This window comes from Lingula anatina, chromosome 9 (genome assembly GCF_051362555.1).
Source record: "Lingula anatina isolate TDL-2025a chromosome 9, LinAna3.0, whole genome shotgun sequence".
NCBI classification, from domain to species: domain Eukaryota; kingdom Metazoa; phylum Brachiopoda; class Lingulata; order Lingulida; family Lingulidae; genus Lingula; species Lingula anatina.
In genome coordinates this window covers 8,736,702-8,754,059 of record NC_141775.1, presented here as the reverse complement: position 1 = coordinate 8,754,059, position 17,358 = coordinate 8,736,702, and the positions used below count along the sequence as shown (strand labels likewise).

Here is a 17,358-nt window from a genome sequence, read left to right as displayed (position 1 = left end):
TTAATTCACACGAATTAACTAGCCTGGAACTAAATGAAGAAAGACAAAGAAACAAAATCAGAAATACTCATTAAACAGAAATGTCAACTGAAATATTTTAATAGTTAGGCCTAAAATGGAACAGCCACCTGCAGTAAATACCCACGTACCTTTCCAGACATGACAATAAGAGCTTATCTAGCATCGGTTGGTACTACAGAAAAGTAGCCCAATATGGAACAAGACACAGCTACAATTATTTTGACACCTGCGACAACTGATTTCACGGGCGTGTTGCTTAGGTAGGCCTACATGTAGACTATCCTATCAGAGTTTTCCCGCAAAACCGATTTCTCCTTGATAAAAAAGTAATTTTCTTCCACACATAAATCAGTATTCGATCTGTCCTGTCCCTGCTCTTGCATTTCACGTTTATTATAAATGAAATAATTTCTTTCTAAATGACAATGAAAGTTGCCTGTAATACGTTTAGACAGCGCCATGTCTTCCTGTAGGCTACTTTTCAGAATAAACTAGAAAAGCGCAGCTCATAGAGCGCAGCTTAACCTCAGCTAAGGCCCTCATTTCTCTTTATTATTTATTGATCAATTCATCAAATAACTATTTTATAGCTTATATAGCTATTCTCATCATCAATTGTGTAGTTTTAAGAAAAAAAACTAACTGATCCTATCTCGCAATGGTGAAGAATCCTTTGAAATATTCCTGCGACCAGATGGTTAACCGGAACACCACTAAAATCTACTGTAATCACTTTTGATTTAGTCCATTTTTGTGACCTAGCCTGCATGAAAATTTCATCAAAATCCAGGGCTTTAGCTAGGGGTGTGGGGGTCCGAACAAACCTTCCTTTTGGTCGGGAAAAGGTCCGCCCTGGGTAAAAATTGATCTAAATACGAAGGTTTCGTGGTGAAAGGTCCACTTTTTCAGAAATTGCTGGTTACGGGCCTGAAATCTCATTCTTTTTAGTTAAGCCGGTGAAGCCATGGAAATTAAAGAAAGATGCACGGTAACGTGTTCGAGGATGCATGATCCAGGGTCTGCTTCTATTGGGTAGGCCTACTCTATTTGGATTGAATCGCTTTTTTCCCCGAGATTACGTTTCATAAGCTTCCATAAATTATGGTCTATATGGGGTGTATATGGCGATTTTATTAGATTTGTTGAAAAATATTTCGATGCTTTTGAGCGTTTTTTTAATTTAATTAATTTATTTATATTATGTTTCGACTGATGTTGGACAAGTATGGTTGACAAGCATGGTTTTTAGGTTCGTTTATCAGGTGGCATCAGGGTGACAGCCTAGCGTGGTTGCACACATTCCTCAGTTTATGAAAATCTAATACACTCTGATCAGAGAGAGAGAGAGAGAGAGAGAGAGAGGGGGGGGGAGGGAGACGGAGAGATTGACGTGGTGAACGTTGAGTAGGCCCCTATAACCGGAGTATGTCCGGTGCACGTCCCATATTACTCATAATAATCCTTGTCGTGAGAATACAACATCCGTACCATGTACATAGGATTTGAAGATAAATAGAAGAGGTTGGAGGAAGTATACATAGCTATATTTAGATGAGAATAATTTGAGCAAATTAAAAGTGAACGTCATGGTTGCCAAAAACTTGCTCTCCGGTTTCACCTTTTTCTTTCTAATAATTTCTGCTGCTGTTCAGGCTGTTCATGCTCACGGAAGCCAATGTAGTGAATTGCTCGTATCTGGGAAGAACCCTGTTCCAGACAGCGCTATCACGGCGTCTTCGACCTGGGCCGTTAACGTGGACACGAAGCACATTCCGCAAAGGTCCCGTATTGATCTAGGCCTTGACGCGGTCGGCAACGGAGGGTGGAGCGCAAACTTCAACGACGATAAACAGTGGCTGCAGTTTGATCTGGGATTTTCTAGGAAGGTAATTTTATTTAAGATTGAAAGTGGGAATTACTGCTGAAATCTCTCTCTCTCTCTGTCTGTGTGTGTGTGTGTGTGTGTGTGTGTGAGAGAGAGAGAGAGAGAGAGAGAGAGAGAGAGAGAGAGAGAGAGCGGGGAGGGGGGCTGAGAAGGCAGCAAATCAAAGACATACGAAACAAGCGTATACATTTTTAGCATTACTCTTCCGTTTTCAGCGTCTGAATTTCAGATTCTCGAAGCGGCAGAAGCGACAGGTCGAGGTCCTGGCTGTTTCCTGTGTCCTCCCACACTCAGGCTGGAAAACGGTGGAAAACTGCAACAAACATAAATTTTTGTTAAATATTTGTTTTTTAAATTTTATGGCATTCAGATAACGGGCGTGATCACCAAAGGGAGACAAGGGTATGGAACAGACCAAAGCAGATGGCAGTACGTGACCGCCTACAGACTCCAGTACGGGAACGCAACCGATGATATGAGCGTTTATAGTGACCACGACTACGAGCCAGGGGTGAGCATCCTATTTGGTGGAAGAAAGCTTAGACGGCTTATGTTTATATCTAAATGACTGGATAATGCAGTTAATTGTTTTCATATATTTTTCACACATTGTTTCATTTTTACTCTGCGATTCGATCCTCCTGTCAAAAGACCGACTCAAATGATGTGGTCATACTTAAAAAACATGTTTTTAAGTGTCTGTAAATATATTAATTTATCATGTTCGCTTATACGATGGACTTTAGAATATTTTTCATTATTTCGATGATATAATTAAAGAATTTTGGAAAAGTTATAGTCAGATTTTAACATATCGTTCTTTGCGAATTTGAAAAATAATCGACACAAGCGCCAGCTCTATTTTTATCAATATTCATCTTTTGTGTAAGATTCCAAATGGAAATTTCTTACAAATACTAAATACAGTGCTTTTGCTCGCTTTTTATGAGGTTATAAAGTCTTTATCAGTTTTTAAATATTGTCAAATCCTATCGAAGAATTATAATGCGCTCGTAGGAAAAAGGTGAAGGGGAAATGGTGAAATTTATGAAAGTTGAAATTTACTAATACATATACGATGGTTTAATAAACCCATACATCAACAGGTGATAATGCTCATTATTCCCAAACGTGCAATTCCAGGTGTTTGGTGCCAACTGGAACCCCGTCACGCCGCAGGTGCAACTCCTTGACCCCCCTATCAACGCCAGGTACATCCGGATTAACCCAGTCAAGTGGCACAACCACGTGTCCATGCGTGCTGACCTTCTTGGATGTCCACTGACGGACACCAGCAAGGCCACTATTATTGGGTAGTGGACACAGATAGGAATTGGCATACGATACGAAGTCAATGCAATGTTTCCATTTCAGAGTATTTATTTGCGCACAAAAAGCTTGCTGTCGTTGTTGTAACTTGCAGTTTATAACAGTTTTTAGACTGTGTGGAAATAAACCTTTGGTATAAAATGTTTCTTTTTATTTCAAGAGTGTCCAGTACCGTTGCAATAGAGAAAATGGAATAGATAAGTTTGCTTTAAAAATTGAATTTCGAGGTCAACCTATTCATGAGTCAATGGACAAATATCTTTTTTGAAGGATTATTTTATTTTTAAATTTTTACACAAATGACTCTCACAATTCTAACACAAACTTATTTCATTCAACTTATACACCACTACCAAATTCACAAATATTCAACACATTTTTGAAAAGAAAAACAATGGTCCCTCGTGTAGCTTCAAAGCATTTGCAATCACATGAAAACTTCATTATTCATCTCCCTATGGATACAACATAACATCCATCATGCCATCTTTAAACCAATGGCAAAGTACCAAAAACAGACAATGCTGCATTATATTTGGTGGCATGAATGTTCATACAAAAAAAAAAAAAAAAAAAAAAAATTGAAATGGCAATAACTCTTGCTTACAATTGCAGAGGATTAATTAAGAGTATCTCTTTGTAATTAATGTAAGTCACAAAAAAATCACCGATCAACTATTAACCAACTAACAGGAAAACAAACATGCTAACAATACATTTTTCCATCCATTATCCTCCTAGATCTCTATATCACCACATATACATTTCTCATTTAATCTCAATCGTTTGGGTTCATTTGACATTGTAGCTTATGCCCTTTATAGTTCTTATATCTAAATTCAGGGCAAAAACCGACATTTTTTCACATGCCGACTTTTCACAGGCATCCAAGTTCCACATCATGAAATCTTAGCCAGCTACTGGCTTCTTTTATGATTAATTCATCTATCAAATGCAACTGAGGGAAAAAGGTTTAAAAATGGACTTTGTTCTCTCACCCAAACCCCAATAATAATCATAAAAAAGTTATGATTGAATTCAAGGAATATTGCATGTAACATACAAATTGGAAAAGGTTTTTTTAAAATTTATGTTTGTTAATGTTATATGTAAAGCCCCTTGAAAGTGACCAAGATTTCCCATTACAATGTATCATGTTCACGGTTATTATAAGGGTAATACCAAGTCATTGCCAAATGTCCAGTTCACTCAAAGCTGTACTGCGTTAAGCCCACTATATCTCTTAACACCTATCCATTTCACTTGTTAGTTTCACTTTGCAAATTCTCCTTGTCCACGATGGGTTGGTATTTTCCCAGTGCCTGACTGCCGTGTCTGTGTAGTCCGAATTTGGATAGCTGTTTTTTCTGCATAATGACGCGAGGAGAACTGCTGTCTATGAAGGCCAGAGGCGATCGCGGTGGCGTTGAGCTGTCCAATGGGAAGAGGGATTTTGGTTTGCTGCGCTTTTTTAGCTTCCTGGCAGAAAGGGGCTTGACTTTCTTGTCAGAGTTTGGACCTGAAGTTATAATGTATAATTGTGACAATTTTTAACAACATAATAAAGGAGTAACTGGAGTAGTTAAAATTTCTTTGTGGAAAAAAATTGTTCCATTTTTAAATACTTTGACTAAGCAATATAAAAACCACTAAAAATTAATATTATAACTAATAAACAAATTTACAATGATAGTGTTTCTGATAATTCAGTATAAAAACTACCAAGTAAATCATTAGAAGTTCTTCAAGAACATAAATGTAATTTTTCAACAGACATTACTTTTCATACACCATGAAAATGAGACTGAAACAGGATAAACAAGAATTTTGTTTATACTCAGTCCAGTGCTTCATTGATCTTTTTCTCTTCAGCAATGCCAAACTATAAGATGCATTGGAAATTCAATTTTTTCATTTAAAAAAATATCACATTTAGAATATTGGCAATCACACTGCCATTTTTAAAATAAAATGATAAAAGTGACTGACTTACCAGAGTTAGTTTTGGCAGGGAGTGTAGAAGTCAGATCAGGCTCAGAGGCAGACCTGTTGAGAAGCAGCGTGGTGACATTATCGCTGTCTGTCTCGTCAGGGGGCAGCTCTAGTGGAGGGAGGTCCAGACCAGAGTCGTCAAGGTTCAGGGTGCTCAGCGGGGTATCACCATCTTCTACAGGAAAAACTGCAGCAGGAAGAATAAGTACTGATTTAAATATGTTGTTGAACTGACTCATATTTCTACAACTGACTTCAAAATAATAAATAAAATCAGTCACTCAGTCTAGATGAGATTCAGAGGAAACTTTCAGCAAAATTCAATAAAATTATCAATAATAATAACAATGACATTAAATACAAAAAATACATAATAGATTAAATAAATAAAAATAAATAAGCAAACAAAATATTTTCTTCATCCTGTTTCTCACCATTACAGAAAGTAATATTAGCAGAACCAAAAAAAAAAAAAAAAAAAAAAAAAAAAAAAAAAAAAAAAAAAAAAAAAAAAAATGAAACTAATTTCTCAGCAAAAAAGTTTTCCCTCATTTCTAACAAACCAACAACATCAAGTGACCTATACAACACTAACCCTCAGCCTTGTCCATGACCAGTGGTGTCCTGCAGATGCCCACAGTGGGTGACCTGGGGTCAGCCTGGGCCAGCTTGACCTTCTCCAACTGGAGAGGTGTGCGAGTGATGTGGGTGGTCGGGGAACGGGGGTCCAGGTGTGACGGCAGACTCTTCTCCTGCTGTGGGGTTTTAGCCACATGGTTTAAGTCTGCATCTGGAGTTTTCTCAACCTTAGAGAAATGATGTTTTATTTATTTATTTACTAGCAGTGGTACAATTGATATTCTGTTTTTGTTGGCATGGTGTACACTGCTTCTAAAGTGCTCAATTTGTTAGATTAACTCACTGTATGTGCGTGTAACGGTGTAAGCTCTACCTAATTATTAAATCTACTAACTAAAACGAAATTCATTTTTAGGCTATAATAAAAATTAGTTTAGAAAGATCAAGTTTTTTTGTTTTCTGTTAGCCAAGTTTTTTTTTTTAAAGAATGAGACACTATGCATTTTCTTATTACTTAATTAAAAAATGTAGCCTCTTAGCATCTACTTATCAATTTCACCTCCTAGTAAATTCAATTTACTAGTAAATACCTGAATAGGAGTTCTGTTGATCCCAACAGTGGGGGACCTGGGGTCCATTCTCAGCACTCTCTGGGGCACTGCTGAGGCTGGGGAAACCTGGTCTTCATCTTCATTCAATATTTCAATAAACTCCTGTGAATTCACCGAGCCCATGGTGTTTTACAAGCAGACGATGACTGTGTTTCAGTTTGAAAAATTTATTCTGCTGCAGACGACTCCTGTATAAAAAATAAATAAAATTTGTATGAAAATTCCAAATACAAGATATCTTCTTTTAAAATTTGGAACTCATTGAGGGTTCAGCTTCAGGGCCAGTATTTATATCCACATTTAGTACAGTAGGGGACTTCATTAATCGTAAATTAAACTAAATGCTGATTATTCATGTTTATCTTTCAAGTTCCATTCATCTTAGTGCAGATAGAGATGGTATAAAGTTCAATCCACAAAGATCAATACAACGAACATACCCTTGCATTGCAACTCAAATCCAACATTTCTCGTCATAATAATCATATCAACAAAGCTAGATCTAAACATCGAACTGAACCTAACATGTTGACAACAGATTGAAATGCAAAAGACAATTTTGATTGTAAAGATATCCTTGATACAACTTAAACAAAATTTACTTTAACATACAGGCAATCCAAAATGCAGTTACCTTACAAACCTGTAATAAATGGAACATTAAATGAAATATTTACAGAGCACCTTTCACCGTCTGAAAACATAAACTCAGCTCATTTTAAAGTTCGCGCTCTAGCCAATCAAATTTGTGTTTGAACTTGAAAGGAAGTGCAGGGTATTTAATGGCTGATGAATCGGCTTCTTTGATTGGCCATCTAATCTCATTCTTAAACATGGCGGCCTCCATGATGCAGCATTTGTCAAAGATTCGCATCCCATCAGGAGGCGAAAAAGTCTACAAAGATGAATGTGTTTTCTCATTCGATAATCCAGTAAGTATGCAAATAAACCGTTATAATTTTCTCTTTATATAGATTACGAGTGCTGTCCTCAGGATCCGTAAATTTGTTGTAGTTATTTGGGCCGGCAAAATGTTATTGAAGAATGAAGTTTGTGTTGTTATCTACTTCCATTCATGTCTGCATGGAATGGTGGATTGTTCTCTATCATCTGTTCTTATTTTCAAAGGAATCAGAGACAGGACTCTATGTTTGTCTTAATTCTTTCCTGGGATTCGGAAGAAGACACGTTGAGAGGTATTTTCGCAAGACTGGGAATGCAGTTTTCCTTCATTTGAGAAGGATAAAAAGAGAGGTATGTGAAGACACATCCACTTTGATTAAAATTAATAATGGATTTCTGGAAATGGGTTGTCCCAGGAGCCAATTACAGTGACACTTGTCATTGATATTTTACAAGTGATAGCCCTGTATTTGAGTAATGAATATAAAACATTTCCATGTATTCTATTTTATCTTGTTACAGCTTCCCAAGTCAGATGAAGAACCTGAGAAAAAGAAGCCTACCAAGCTTGCCATAGGTTTGTGTGTGTGTGTGTGTGTGTGTGTGTTTGTCAGGGGAGATTGAACCATTAACACAGAGAGGACCCTTGCTTGAAATTGAAATGAAAGAATTTGTGTGAAAGTTTTAGGTTCAGAGTTTATTAGAACATTTTATCATATAAAACTCTGTCTTTTTCTGTTCATTGAAAGAATTAAAAAAGGGTCTTTTTTCTTTTTATTAAAGGAATTACGGTAATTGTAGTCCCAGTTAATATTAACATTTAGAAAATTGTTTACTAAATCTGTAATATAATATTATATGTAGGAGTAAAATGAACTAGCTACTCTTTTTGAATAGTCAATATATTTCACATTTGTATTCAAAATATTTTTAATGTACAATTGATCTTTATTATTATTATTATTATTATTATTATTATTATTATTATTTAAGGTGTTGAAGGAGGATTTGCAGTGGATGAGAAGAAGTATGATTTTGAAGAACACAACTCTGTGGTGGTCCTGCCAGACTGGACCAAGATTCCACTTCCCAATACAGAGATCCCTGACATGGTATTAAAACCGATTATGTAATAATAACAACATAAATTGAAGAGTTGTTGATCCTTATGGTTTACTGGCCATACGGAGCAACACTATCCTAGTATTGAAACAGGATTCACTGGTCCGAACTTAAAGTTTCAAGAAGACTGGCCATTCCGAAATTAAAGTTTCAATAAGACTGGCCATTTTCCTCTATTGCATTAATATTAGTGATAACAAGACCTTGATTTTTTCAAACTTCCTTTTAAAAATAAAATCATGTTGCAGTTACATTTCAGAAAAGTTAGATCAAACTGTAATCTATTTTGAAAACTTAAAAAAAAAAGTTTAATGGCCATATTTGACCAATAAATTCACACATTGTGAAAAGTCTGTTGGTCCATACAAAATTTTCCTGGCTAAGAAGAGCAAAAGGCTTACAACGCAGACTCTAGTTATAATGATGATGATAATTAAATAATTATGCTATTTTCAGTATATGTATATTAAATAAACAGTGTAAAATTATTAAAAAAATAAATATAGAGAAATATGTAAGACCAGTTTGATTACAGTATCCAGACGGTTGTCTTTTACAGTAGTTTTAAACAGTACTACTAATAGGAAATCCATGAACTGTTTAGTTACATATGAAATGTTCCGTCAAATTGCTGTTTGTTACAGGTATCTCTGTCAGTTGCTGCAGTGTTGGCAGCAGAGTCTGCTACCAAACTGGCAGAGGCTGCAGCCATGGCTGGAACATGGGAAGGAGAAAAGAGAATTGTATCCAAGTAAGAGTTGCAGATTATGTTTATATGAGTGGTTCGTGATGCTTTTTAAAAGATATAAATCTAAACTACTTGGCCATGGGTTATTATTCCCCAAATATTTCAGAGTAATAAGTTTCCATACATGGATATAAAATTTAAGTGAATTTCTCTCCTTTTACTTTTTACATGTTTGGAAAGAACACATGTAAGACTGAACATTTTATGCTGATAGGCTAAAACAAGCATTTTAGACTTAGCACTGTATTTGATATTTTTCCCATATTTGTGCTAGACATGCTGAAAACTTAGTGCAACTAGACAATGGCAAAAAGATCCCTCCCAAAGGTTGGAAATGCGAAATGTGTGATCTGACCTCAAACCTCTGGCTCAACTTGACTGATGGCGCCATCTTGTGTGGACGTAAATTCTTTGATGGTTCCGGTGGAAACAATCATGCTGTTGATTACTATGCACAAACCAAGTACCCTCTTGCTGTGAAACTGGGGACTATTACTCCAGACGGGGCTGGTAAGTTTAAGTTTACACCCTACCCTTAGCCCACTTTGGGACCAGTATTTATTTATTTACTTATTTATTTTTGCCAAATATCTAGTTTTAGTTATCTCAGTATTTTAAATTGGATTAAATTAATACAGAATGTGGCCAGTAGGAAAAGTATGATTAATTTTTTTTTTTTTTGGCCAAACAAGCACTGAGTAAAAGATTTTGCTAAACAAAGCCTAACTGCTTATTAAATCATATTTAGAGCATTTGTTTGGTGATATGATAGTGTTCTGTTTAAAGGTATTGTTCTTTTACTTAGAGCTGATACATATTCATATCTGAACTTATTATTTTGAGCTATTATAATATGTTTTAAAAATTAATAAATGAAAGAAAGATAATGCCATATGATGCTAAATTAAGTGGCTGCTGAGCGTATTTTTTTTTTTATACGTTGCATTATCTTAAGATTGTGGTTTCCCTTTAGATGTGTATTCCTATGATGAAGATGACATGGTGGAAGATCCATATCTGGCCAAGCACCTGGCTCACTGGGGTATTAATGTGGCTGCCATGGAAAAGGTAGGCAGAGGGTGGTATATTTTGTATCATGTCCAGTTATAGACTGACACCATAGTTTATTGTTTTATATGTGTAATATGACCCATAATAATAATAAGAGTCAGGACATTTTCTTTTTCACTTTATATAAAAGATGGAAAATCTGATTCATTTTTTTAAAACATCAAACCTAATCATTTTCGTACTGGAAAAATGTACATTATCTCCATGAGTCAGAAAAAGAAGTAAAGAGTTGCATTGGCATGATTGCTTATGTTTTTTTTTTAAATTCATTTTTGTATTACTGACAAGTAAGACTCATCTTTATGGTAATCCTCACATATATAATTTTTAGACTGATAAAACCATGCTAGAACTGGAGATAGACTTGAACCAGAAGATAGGAGAATGGGATGTCATACAGGAAGCAGGGAGCAAGCTAGAGCCTGTCTATGGTTCCGGTTACACTGGCATGCATAACCTAGGCAACAGCTGTTACATGAACTCCACCATGCAAGTGCTCTTTTCCGTGCCAGAGTTTAAACAGAAGTGAGTACAGTTTGAAACATTTAATGAATCTTTTCCTGGGCTTATAACATTTGCCAAAAGAAGATGGCTATGATGAAGAGAAATTGATTGAAATATGTTTATATTATCTCAACTGGATATAGGGCTCACATATAACAAACTCACTTAAACTGGATACTAGTCTATAGCATATTTTATCTGGAAGTCTTGATTTCACCTACGACAGATGAAGGTATATGACAGTCAGGCTTGATTAGGACCACTGTATTTCACAATGCTTTATCAAAGATTTTCAACTTCAGAAAGTGAAAGCTACAGCTCATGCCACTCTGGTATGTCCAAAAAGAAAAAAAAAAGACAAATCTGCTGTTTTTTACATAGAGTTGTATGTTTGAGGCGCATTTTCACAAAAAAGCTTGTTGTGAAACATAATTTTAAAAATTTTGCTCTAATTTTCATAGATATGCAGACCAAGCTGAGAGCTACTATGACAGTGCCCCATTAGACCCAACCAGTGATTTTAATGTTCAGATGTAAGTATGGAGGCTTGAAAGATCTGGAAGATTTTATAGTTTGTTAATCAAATAGGTTCATGGATTGGAAAGTGTCTGTGCTAAAACAATTTGCCAGTAGTAAAAGCATAAGAGAAAAAATTACCTTTGGCACAATTTTTGGTGAAATTTCATGCACTTTCTTGACATGATGAGAAAGTGGCCAAATCATTTAGTAAATATAATACTACCATAGCTGTTTACATACTGTAAAGCATATCAGTTTGCTTGTCTTTAGATTAAAAGTTAACATTTGATGACATTTTATACAGTGAATTTCATTTTTTATTAGGGCCAAACTTGGCCATGGTCTATTGTCTGGTGATTATTCTAAGCCAGAGGAGCCTGAAGACAGCAATGGAATAAAAGTTGTAGTAAGTATACTAGCATATGACATTGGAAATTGTCAGTGATAGTGTGAGTGTAAATTTGTGAGCATAACTTTCCAGAAATGTTTGAAATGACAAAATTGTGCTGGTGTGTCAAATTGAAGTGTTAGGTGAAAAAGAAATACTACAGATCAATCTTTATTTTTTTTTTACGTGTACTACTATACCTAAATATACTTATACTGAGAGAAAGTGGGTGTGTATATGTGTGATTTACTGGTTTAAATGTCCATATTGCTGGTTTTGATTCTGTTGTAAGATTTAAGTTTTTTGCTATGGAATAAAAAAAATAATAATATGCTTGTGTTCCCTTGCAGAAACCAAATGGGATTCGTCCACACATGTTTAAGAACTTAATAGGGCAAGGACATCCTGAATTCTCCACTAAGAGGCAGCAAGATGCACAAGAATTTCTACTACACTTAATATCAGTGATAGAGGTAATGTTTATAACATTCCTTAACATGTAACAAATTTCACTGAATTCAAAATGCATATTGTTCATTTATAGGATTCTAAGATATCAGTGTAAGCACATCAGAAATTTAAAACAAGCATGTAAAATCAGTAGTTTTTGAAAAACATAAATAGATAATGAACATTTTTTTTTTCATATATTGCTTTCATTGTGTAACAACTTGCATTATAAGAAGAATTAATTTTTTTTTTTTGGAAAAATAAGGAAGTCTGTTCACCTTTCTTTTTCAGAGAAACAGTCGTAACTCTTCCAATCCATGTGATTGCTTTAGGTTTGAGGTAGAGGAGAGAATCAAGTGTATACAAAGCCAGAAAGTTAAATATACAAAGAGGGCAGATTACATTCTAGCTTTACCCATCCCACTGGATGCCTTAGTCAACAAAGGTAACATAAGAGATTAATTAAAGTTTGTTAAGGTGCTGAGCTCTTTTTTTCTTATACTTTTTCTGTGCTCTTATCAAGATTAATTAGACATTTTCAAACACAAAGTTTACTTTTTGATCAGTCCCAGCTAACTTTTCAAAAACTTGTGCATCGTCACTTTTCCAAGTATTGAGGTTACCTTCCACTTTCAGATGAATTTGCAGCATATGAATCAAAACGGAAGGAAGTAGAGGCTAGCGGTGACAGACTGTAAGATATGATACTCTAAAAAATACATTTTTTTACATATTTTAAAAACAAATAACATCGTTCAATTTACTACTTCTTCTAAAAGCAATTAAGTCTAGTATTGATACTCTAGAATTATTTCTTGAAATCCTTAAAGCTTATCTTTAAATTTGCATCTCTTTAATGACAGTGAAGAAGTGTAGATTGGCTGTAGCATTTTTTTAGTTCTCAAAAATAACACATTATGCGGTGGTGTTTCAGTGACCCTAAAGAGCTAGTCAGGCCAAAGATTCCTCTGAAGTCGTGTATAGAAGCCTTTGCTGCCCAGGAAATGGTTGATGACTTTTACAGCACTGCTCTCAAGGCCAAATCAGTGGCCCAGAAGTATGTAAAACTGATATATTCTGCTTGTTTTCACTTTTATATTTGTATATCAGTTATGAAGCATAATTGCATCCTCTAAAATCATCCAGCACATCTGAAAAATTCAGTCAAATAACAGATTTTTTCTTATAATGTGAAGGTAGGATTACATATTAATATTTAGCTAAACAAGAATGAAGCTATACAATTTTCACATTTGAATGTAACTAAAGACTGCGAGTTTCTATATAAATATATTCATTCAATTTGAATTAAGCTTGAAATAAATTAATTTAAGTCAGTAACCAATAAAAAAAGAAGTAAATATTAATAAATTATTGTTTGAAACAGAAATGTAGATTTTTTTTGTGATATAGGAATAAGCTAATACTTTACCAGCCAACCTTCTGCTTGCTGACAGTGTTTTCAGCATAACTTGTCACAGTATACAACATGTTTTCCAATTTCAGAATGACGCGGTTGTCCACATTTCCAGATTATTTGATCATACAGCTGAAGAAATTCACAATAGGGGATGACTGGGTACCAAAGAAGTTAGGTAAGAAGTGAGATGAAGTTGATAATGTTTAGATGCTCTTGAGGATTTCTATCCTCTGTTTTGATTTGCAATCTCCATATTGTTCTGCAATAATATGTGTTTCTGAGTTATTTGCTATACAATAATGTTCTTTATTATTTAGATATAAATGGTGAAAAATATGGAAATGAAATACAGATAAATTACAGTTATTTATTTTGCATCTATCTAGCATATTTTCAAAATATGTCTGCATTGTTATTAATGTTATTACATTGAGAGATTAATAATTACATTTTTCATTGAGATTTACAAGTAAGTTGTCAAAATGTCCAAATTGACATAATCATGTGTAGGTATACTATGGTGTTATGTTCTTATCAAAATAATTTTTTAAAAATTAACACTGACAATCATATACGCTGTGTTCCAGATGTCTCTGTTGATATCCCAGATGACCTTGACCTTAGTGACCTGAGAGGTCAAGGTCGTCAGCCAGGAGAGGAAGAGCTGCCTGAGGAAGCTGGAGATCAGAGTGAAAAAGGTTAGAAGCTGTCTATTATGTTTGCACATTTTTACATTGAAATTCATTTCAGTATTACTTAGTAGGTATGTTTTAAAATGATATTTTCAAATGTTACATGATTAGAAATTCCAACTATCCTTAAATCAGTTCTTTTAGAAGTCTTTTCAGTGAATTTTATAGCTCAGCTTGTTAGGCATATTATTTCATTCAGATTAACGTGAAGGAGTTAATCCAGAAACTGCATCTCTGCAGTTTTCTTGGCACATGCATTAGTGTCAACCAAAAGCGACAGATTAAACATTTGAATGGGCCTGTTGCCTGTTATTCTATAACATTTGGGTTAAAGCTGACAATGATGAATGAAGATGTATTTATTTGTACACCATTCAGTGACAGTGGATGAAGCTGTGGTGCAACAGCTGGCAGACATGGGGTTTCCTGCCAATGCCTGCAGGAAGGCCGTGTACTATACTAATAACACAGGGGTGGAGTCAGCTATGAACTGGGTCATGCAACACATGGACGATCAAGGTTTGTCCTCTCTCTCTCTCTCTCTCTCTCACCCAAATCTCATGGCTTTCTCTTACTCGCTCTCTCTCTCATGTGATAGTGTGTGTGTGTGTGTGTTTAACTAGATAAAGAATATTAAGAAGACCAAGATATGCCTTATTTTAGTGACACACTAATTCATCTTTTTTTCCTATTCTCTCCTATCACATCCAGCCATGATTTCTAGAATTACCAGTATGACTTATTATATCCATTCTTAATTTGTAACCATATGTCATATGGGCATCAGACTTTTTTCAAGGTATGTAGTCAAGCGCCTTTGGTGTGAAGAACACTTTCCTCTTTTCACCTAGATTTTGCTGAGCCTCTTCAAGTTCTGGGGCAACCCAAGAGAGATGACTTTGCCGTGAGTGAGGAAGGCCTGGCCATGATTATGTCCATGGGTTTCAGTGGCGAGCAGGCCGTCAGAGCCCTGAAAGCAACAGTGAGTAGATCACAGCATGTCAAGTTTTCTTATTGTTACCTTGTGTATTTTCACCACCACGTGGGTGTGTTTTTCTCTGTATAAGTCAGATTTTCCTTTTCTGATTTATCAACCTATATCACTGTGTTACAAAAAAGATTTGTAGATTTTTACAAGAAGGAATAATTATTAGGTTTTGTCCTTGAACATTCATCATGAAATTAAACCTAGTATAAAGGGGTGGGGGAACTTGATGTGGTTTACAGATATTTTGGGAAATGATTTTGGTTTAGACAGTGAGGATTTAAGTAGTGAGGATTTAAGTAATTGTAAATTTTTTCATTGCGATTCTCATAGGACAATAACACAGAGAGGGCTGTGGATTGGATATTTAGTCACGCAGACGAATTAGACCAACCTATGGAGACAGAGGCAGAGTCAGCATCTGATTCACAGCCAAAGTATAGGGATGGGCCAGGAAGTAAGTGTCCATGTCGAACCGTTGCTCTGAGGAATTATCTATTTTCAACATCAGGCTTGATGTTTTTCCATTTAAATACATTTTTTTTTTCACTTTTTAAGATGATTTTTCCTAAAGTACACCTTTATTATACTTGAAAATCTCTGGACATGTTAGCTGTATTTTAAACTTTTTTTCAGTTACACATTTCAGAAAGAGTCTTTTCCTTTTTGCAGTATGTATTGTAACCTTGTTCTCTTTGTTTCAGAGTACAAACTTCTTGGATTCATCAGTCACATGGGAACATCTACCCTAGTGGGCCATTACGTGTGCCACATACGAAAGGAAGGGAGGTGGATCATCTTCAACGATGAGAAAGTTGCACTTTCAGAACACCCTCCAAAGGACTTAGCTTATCTATATGTATATCAGAGAGTGCAGTAAGGGCTCCATACTGTAAAATGTAACAGAATCAAATTTCAAAGAGGAAATTGTGCTTTCTGAACACACTCCTAAGGATATAGCCTATCTCTGTTTTTCTCAGAGAATACACAAAATATTGCAAAGTAAATGTGAAGAAGAATTAGAGTTAGCTGTGTCAAAGTTCTGCTTCAAAAAAAAACTGGGTCACTCACATAGATAAGGTTTTAAACTTTCACTCAAAACTATTCTTAAATGTATACCATTATTATTTAGTGCCTTCTGTAAAGGACTGTCAAGTGGAAAGGTGTAAACTGAGAGGGCTCATAAAATATTTCTGCAAAAATTATCAAAACTCAAAACAAACTCAGTGCAGTTGTGTCTATTGTATAATTCTCTGTTTTCATCTTTTGGTTATTTGTGTGGACTATGTCATTATGAGTTGACGTTATGTAAATGTCAGTTTTAAAACACATAGCATTTAAATGCTAATATCTGCTATGTTAGATAAGTGATTTTACACAACAGGGTTCATTGTGTACAACATTTATGTTCACTACTATATTAATGTAAGGTTGAGCATGGGGACGTGATGGGCCTATTTGCAGTGATACATATTGTAACAAGAACACGTGAAAACTGCCAATTGAAAGGAGTTTTGTAATGTAGAAGGGAAAAGTCGCTCTGATAACCTTTTGTTAATGTTGGAAATTTTTACCAAAACATGATGCATCAGTAGTTCGTATATGTTGCATGCTATCTTCTACTTAGTTTGTAATATCACAAGGTCAACTTGGTATAACTTAACAAGTACAACTTGAACATTTATCTCTAGTTGGTGAAACTGGATGGGTTCAAAATCCTTAAAAGTTTTCAATTTTGTTATGTCTACCTGGTTAAGTTTGTACAGGTGTTTGAATATCTATCTCATACTCTAGAGCATCACAAGGGTTCAAAACCCTTTGTTCTGATGGAGATGCAATTGTCCCATTACAAAAAAAGTGGACTTTAATGTTCAAATTGTGCCGAAGCTATGGATAGTGGGTTGCAATTTCATGCTTTCTGAATTAATGCAGTAGGTCGTCACTGTTTTACAAGTTAGCTGAGAAAAAATTACTTGTTTATGTTTGTTACATGCATTGTACTGCTAGATTCAGAAATTGCTGTGGCCACTGGTTGATGTTTAAAATGCAGGTTAACAGCATTGTCTGTCATTAAAATATTCTTGAAATCTACTAAACTTTGTCTTGATTTTGATACCTGAAAAGAAATGTCTTATGCCA

At 35.1% G+C, this 17,358-nt stretch overlaps 3 protein-coding genes across 5 annotated transcripts; 2 read left to right on the top strand and 1 right to left on the bottom strand.

The window, feature by feature from the left end:
• The first annotated feature begins 1,490 nt into the window (after positions 1-1,490).
• Positions 1,491-3,376, top strand: LOC106173706 (lactadherin-like). The gene is made up of 3 exons (XM_013554955.2): positions 1,491-1,907; positions 2,277-2,417; positions 3,050-3,376. Exons 1-3 carry the CDS (start codon positions 1,608-1,610, stop codon positions 3,221-3,223), a joined length of 615 nt encoding a protein of 204 aa, XP_013410409.2. The 5' UTR covers positions 1,491-1,607; the 3' UTR covers positions 3,224-3,376.
• A 117-nt stretch (positions 3,377-3,493) lies between these two features.
• On the bottom strand, positions 3,494-7,214 carry LOC106158907 (uncharacterized). Of its 3 annotated transcripts, XR_015330997.1 has the most exons (6): positions 7,052-7,214; positions 6,397-6,605; positions 5,823-6,033; positions 5,229-5,414; positions 4,370-4,754; positions 3,494-4,310 (listed from the first exon to the last, which is right to left on the bottom strand). XR_015330997.1 is itself a non-coding variant. In XM_013535036.3 (5 exons), exons 2-5 carry the CDS (start codon positions 6,538-6,540, stop codon positions 4,495-4,497), a joined length of 801 nt encoding a protein of 266 aa, XP_013390490.1. In that variant the 5' UTR covers positions 6,541-6,605; positions 7,052-7,214; the 3' UTR covers positions 3,494-4,494. The 3 variants fall into 3 exon arrangements, 2 of the variants coding, with proteins under 2 accessions (XP_013390490.1, XP_013390498.1); XM_013535036.3 differs by having other exon boundaries at positions 3,494-4,754; XM_013535044.3 differs by having other exon boundaries at positions 3,494-4,754; positions 7,061-7,182.
• LOC106159070 (ubiquitin carboxyl-terminal hydrolase 5-like) lies at positions 7,180-17,315 on the top strand. Its single transcript, XM_013535249.2, has 20 exons — positions 7,180-7,349; positions 7,546-7,671; positions 7,843-7,897; positions 8,314-8,432; positions 9,087-9,193; positions 9,465-9,700; positions 10,164-10,258; positions 10,593-10,786; positions 11,227-11,298; positions 11,609-11,690; positions 12,023-12,145; positions 12,414-12,567; positions 12,759-12,816; positions 13,057-13,179; positions 13,629-13,717; positions 14,130-14,240; positions 14,613-14,753; positions 15,086-15,216; positions 15,553-15,676; positions 15,924-17,315. The coding sequence occupies exons 1-20, from the start codon at positions 7,200-7,202 to the stop codon at positions 16,097-16,099; spliced, it is 2,466 nt and encodes an 821-aa protein (XP_013390703.2). The 5' UTR covers positions 7,180-7,199; the 3' UTR covers positions 16,100-17,315.
• The last annotated feature ends 43 nt before the right edge of the window (positions 17,316-17,358 follow it).

Bases quoted from the DNA above. Each gene is read 5' to 3' on its own strand.
- LOC106173706 (XM_013554955.2), top strand. From the start codon at position 1,608: ATGGTTGCCAAAAACTTGCTCTCCGGTTTCACCTTTTTCTTTCTAATA. The intron at 1,908-2,276 runs GTAATTTTATTT...TATGGCATTCAG, and splicing joins ATCTGGGATTTTCTAGGAAG to ATAACGGGCGTGATCACCAA. The intron at 2,418-3,049 runs GTGAGCATCCTA...GTGCAATTCCAG, and splicing joins ACCACGACTACGAGCCAGGG to GTGTTTGGTGCCAACTGGAA.
- LOC106158907 (XM_013535036.3), bottom strand. From the start codon at position 6,540: ATGGGCTCGGTGAATTCACAGGAGTTTATTGAAATATTGAATGAAGAT. The intron at 6,034-6,396 runs GTATTTACTAGT...CATTTCTCTAAG, and splicing joins TCAACAGAACTCCTATTCAG to GTTGAGAAAACTCCAGATGC. The intron at 4,755-5,228 runs GTAAGTCAGTCA...TTATAACTTCAG, and splicing joins CCCTGCCAAAACTAACTCTG to GTCCAAACTCTGACAAGAAA.
- LOC106159070 (XM_013535249.2), top strand. From the start codon at position 7,200: ATGGCTGATGAATCGGCTTCTTTGATTGGCCATCTAATCTCATTCTTA. The intron at 10,787-11,226 runs GTGAGTACAGTT...TAATTTTCATAG, and splicing joins GTGCCAGAGTTTAAACAGAA to ATATGCAGACCAAGCTGAGA. The intron at 14,241-14,612 runs GTTAGAAGCTGT...TACACCATTCAG, and splicing joins TGGAGATCAGAGTGAAAAAG to TGACAGTGGATGAAGCTGTG.